This window comes from Ceratina calcarata, unplaced genomic scaffold (assembly GCF_001652005.2).
Source record: "Ceratina calcarata isolate Rehan_Ccalc_2016 unplaced genomic scaffold, ASM165200v1 scaffold1833, whole genome shotgun sequence".
NCBI classification, from domain to species: domain Eukaryota; kingdom Metazoa; phylum Arthropoda; class Insecta; order Hymenoptera; family Apidae; genus Ceratina; species Ceratina calcarata.
This window is the reverse complement of record NW_017139791.1, coordinates 1,294-6,256: the sequence shown is the minus strand read 5'-3', so window position 1 is coordinate 6,256 and position 4,963 is coordinate 1,294. Positions and strand designations below refer to the sequence as shown.

General features: G+C 36.6%; 1 protein-coding gene across 1 annotated transcript; it reads left to right on the top strand.

Moving 5' to 3' along the window:
• The first annotated feature begins 2,542 nt into the window (after positions 1 to 2,542).
• On the top strand, positions 2,543 to 4,303 carry LOC113463898 (ubiquitin carboxyl-terminal hydrolase 7-like). Its single transcript, XM_026811034.1, has 3 exons — positions 2,543 to 3,704; positions 3,802 to 3,973; positions 4,056 to 4,303. The coding sequence occupies exons 1-3, from the start codon at positions 3,557 to 3,559 to the stop codon at positions 4,282 to 4,284; spliced, it is 549 nt and encodes a 182-aa protein (XP_026666835.1). The 5' UTR covers positions 2,543 to 3,556; the 3' UTR covers positions 4,285 to 4,303.
• Positions 4,304 to 4,963: the final 660 nt, after the last annotated feature.

Genomic DNA, 4,963 nt, shown 5'->3' with positions numbered 1-4,963 from the left:
TTTCGGGTCGATCCTACAACGGTTTGACTTATGCCCGTATTTGGCACACCTGTAACATTTTAAATTGTTTGAAGTATTTGCTTTTTCCTGTTTTGTTCCTTGTTTCGGTGGCGGTACTTTGTTGCTTCTCTTGTTGTTCTTTTGTGATTTGGGTACGTTTTTCTTGTCCGTATGTAATGCGTGAACTGCAGCACTTTTGTTTTGGGTAATTGTATTGGCTTCCTTGTTTGTTAGCTCCATTGCAACGGCTGCTTGGACAGCTTTTTCGTACGTCAAGTCGGCTGTTTCCAAAAGTCGTCTCTGCAGACGTGTATCGCTCACTCCCACCACGAACTGGTTCAACAAAGCTTTCTCTTTGTATTCGCCGAAATTACATTGCAAGCTCAGATTATTTAGAGCATTCGTGAAAGCACTTATGTCTTCATTGGCTTGCTGCTTTCGATTGTAAAATTTGAAGTTTTCAGCAATTTCGATAGCTTTCGGCGCGAATAGATTCTTAAGCTTTTGCTTAAGTTCTACGTACGTTAATGTTGACGGATCCGTACCGTTTAAATAGTCGCATAAGCTATCGAACGCTTTCGCACCTAAATGGAACAACAGGCACGTCGCTTTTTTATTTTCAGGAATACTGTAGTATGAAAATCCTATTTCGAGTCTGTGAATCCAACGATCCCATTTCATTTCACCTTGTACGTAACGTTCTATTTGTAGATTCAAANTGACCATTTTATAAAGGTTTGAATTTTATGAAAAAATAAATCTTGGAAAATACTTACCAAATAAAGAAGCCACAAATGCGGACTACAGGTTACACGCGGTCTTAGCTCACAGCGGCGACAATCGTGGCAGCCAATGGGTTGTATTTATCAACCCAGTCGGTGATGGCAAAGTATGTGAATTTCTTTGGATTGAAACTAGTATTTGTAAATATAACGGAGCATACGTTGTTCGAAATAATTTATAAATCTATTCTGTATTGCCTGAAATATATTTGTTTCACGGTAGCTATCACTCAAATATTTAATTTTAAACTAATTAATTTAATCTTTTATAGAGTATATGCTCATGTTCTGTTATTAAGTAATTATAAATCATTTCTTCGCATTGATGGTTTTGATCGTATGTACTTAATATTGAAGCAGTGGTACAAATTCGACGACGATGTTGTCTCGAAGTGTATGGAAGTAGAAGCTATCAAATGGAATTATGGTGGTGAAGGACCGAAACCTTGCACGAACGCTTACATGTTGGTGTACATGAGCGAACGTTCGCAGTCCTCCCCGGATAGCGACGTTCACTTTCCTTACAGCTGCGGGCAAACAGAATCTGCACCCTCGAACACGTAAGTTAGCACGTTTATTCTATATCATTACCCAGATAGCATGGACATATAGCTTGCATTTTCGGAACGGATTTTCATCCGTTTAGAATCGATGTAGTTGGAATTGTCATAAAAAATGAATTAAACTAGAGATTTCAAAATTTAATTTGAGCCCAAGTTAACACACGAGCTCCAATGCTAACAAATTTATTAGCAATTGCAGTTTCATAAGATTGCTCATAGCTCATGTTTGCAGATCAATAATGCAGCGCTTCCGCGAGTTAGAGGATAACCAAAAGTAAGTATCGAATATATTATTTCTGGTCGTAGATCGCTTGTAACATAACGTTCTGATACTTTTTTTCTCTTTATAGAACCCTGACTCAGGCAATGGAAAGCATAAATGTCAATCAACAGTAAGTATTTATTATGTCGAATGTATCAACCTGAAATACTATCTCCTTCTTCATCATCTTCAGACTAATGCTGACTGAGTTAAAAAAAAACAGAGTACTGCGTTCATTGGGTTTCCCTTTAAACAACTTACACCACTTTATAGATATGGACCAAATAAACGATGAACTGTTTAATGACCTCGTAAGTGAAACAATAATTAATTATATTATAATATTAATAAGTAATCTATGTATGTATATCTATAGTAATTTTCTTTCTTTAGATCGCATATTATAAGTCACTGGGGGGTCTTACGTTAGAGGAAGCGGTGACCGTCTCCTTAAACGAAAGTATGACCGAACGCGTAATTAGCCACTTAACATGGCTTGGAGACCGATATGGCACAGAGGCACTCAACACGTCAAAAGTTACTTCCGCTATATACGGTCATTATCTCCCATAATGCGATCTTGTATAATTAGTCATATAACTCCCAATATTGTGTGGTATATTTAATTTGCAGAGGCAATAAAAGGAAACAGTAATTTCGATCCTCCAACAAAATCAGAGTTCAAGACGGCAATGGTGGCGGCGTTAGAAACCATTCATGAAAGTATAGAGATGAAAGCTCGCAGAAACGTCCCGCAACGGTACTCTTGGAATGACGATGAGTAAGCCGCGTCCAATAAAGGTAGGACTAGTAGGTTTCGAAGCTATGAATACAATTTTTTTATTGTATTAATATGTGAAACTGATTGTCCTACCCATCGTGCATTGTCGCCGGGGTGCACGAGATGGACACGGACNCCAACGATCCCATTTCATTTCACCTTGTACGTAACGTCCTATTTGTAGATTCAAATTTGTAGGTGCGATCGTCGCCACGACGTTACCCGAACTTGCCAAACTTTCCGAGAATGTACTCATTTTGTAAAATTTGTAAATAAATGAGTGAAGTTTTATTTCTTACGTGCGTGTATTTTGTAAAATTCAGTTGAATCTCCACGTGTTACCTCCCTGTAGGTTAATTTTCCACGTGGCTTCCGTAGACGTAGATTTGTAATAGAAAATTATGTGTTTCCCACCATCCTCGTCGCCAACTTGTGTATTTTGGGGTGTAGTAGGTTCGTAAGGTTGAAAACACATTAAACTGCACGCTTTATACTCGGATGCTTAATATGTAATCAGATATAAAACTGCTTTGTACGTGGCACGTGTAAGCCATCTTAGAACGCTGTACCACGAGTGTCGTGTCTGGCGCGCAACCTTACGAACCTACTACATCCCATAAGACACAACAGATTCAAGTTCTAACTTGTACTGACAAGCATTAATTTCCTCACATTTGAGTGAATGGTAAATGAATACTAGAAGGAAATCAATTTATAAATTGTAATTATAAAGTGACCACGTTCATAAAAGATACAACATACGTCTAGGCGCACATTCAATGTTAATGAACGATTCTTATACCTTGCCGATGCAGACCTTTAAATATTTACAAAATTTATTTTCCAGTTACGTGAAGCAGTTTGTAAAATGCCAATAGAAGGCGAGAGCGTTGCTCTGGCTGTACAAAGGATTTTTGACGATTTGCAGTTGTCTGATTACTCAGTAGATGCAAAAAAAGTAACGGGAACTTTCGGTTGGGGAACATTGGATTCTTACACGCAATATGATGTACGAAAATTTTTATACCGGGTAAGCAATAGTAATGTGATTTACGATTAACGATACATGTTAAACAATAAGAATTTGCTACAATTAATATTCCTTATTCCGCAATTCCTTGTTGCTTACTCATAACTATTTTAGCTGTTATATGATTTGGAAAGAAAAATGAAAGGAACATGTGTAGAAAATACAGTTCCAAAATTATTTGAAAGCAAAATGGAGTCGTTTATCAAATTTCCAAATTCCGATTGCAAATCGACTAGAGCTGACACTTTCTATGATATACAGTTAAATATTAACGGCAAGAAAAATAGTAAGTATTACGAAAATATTTTGTTATACTTACTATTAGAAATTAATATTTCACTTATCATGTACAGTATGTATGTAGCAAATTAATTTTTATTTAGTTTATGAATCTTTTGACGATTACCTGAGTATTGAAACATTGAAAGGAAAAAGTGGATTGGAAGAAGTAGAAAAAGGTGTTAGTTTTTTATCATTTTCACCAGTGTTGCCTTTAAATTTAAGGCGATTTCAGTACGACCAAGTTACAAAATGTTCTGTGAAATGTAATGATAGGTAAGGATTACGCATTCCTGTGCATTAAGTAGTTTTAAAGGTGCCCACTCAACGTGCGACTAAACTTGACCATTTTATAAAGGTTTGAATTTTATGAAAAAATAAATCTTGGAAAATACTTACCAAATAAAGAAGCCACAAATGCGGACTACAGGTTACACGCGGTCTTAGCTCACAGCGGCGACAATCGTGGCAGCCAATGGGTTGTATTTATCAACCCAGTCGGTGATGGCAAAGTATGTGAATTTCTTTGGATTGAAACTAGTATTTGTAAATATAACGGAGCATACGTTGTTCGAAATAATTTATAAATCTATTCTGTATTGCCTGAAATATATTTGTTTCACGGTAGCTATCACTCAAATATTTAATTTTAAACTAATTAATTTAATCTTTTATAGAGTATATGCTCATGTTCTGTTATTAAGTAATTATAAATCATTTCTTCGCATTGATGGTTTTGATCGTATGTACTTAATATTGAAGCAGTGGTACAAATTCGACGACGATGTTGTCTCGAAGTGTATGGAAGTAGAAGCTATCAAATGGAATTATGGTGGTGAAGGACCGAAACCTTGCACGAACGCTTACATGTTGGTGTACATGAGCGAACGTTCGCAGTCCTCCCCGGATAGCGACGTTCACTTTCCTTACAGCTGCGGGCAAACAGAATCTGCACCCTCGAACACGTAAGTTAGCACGTTTATTCTATATCATTACCCAGATAGCATGGACATATAGCTTGCATTTTCGGAACGGATTTTCATCCGTTTAGAATCGATGTAGTTGGAATTGTCATAAAAAATGAATTAAACTAGAGATTTCAAAATTTAATTTGAGCCCAAGTTAACACACGAGCTCCAATGCTAACAAATTTATTAGCAATTGCAGTTTCATAAGATTGCTCATAGCTCATGTTTGCAGATCAATAATGCAGCGCTTCCGCGAGTTAGAGGATAACCAAAAGTAAGTATCGAATATATTATTTCT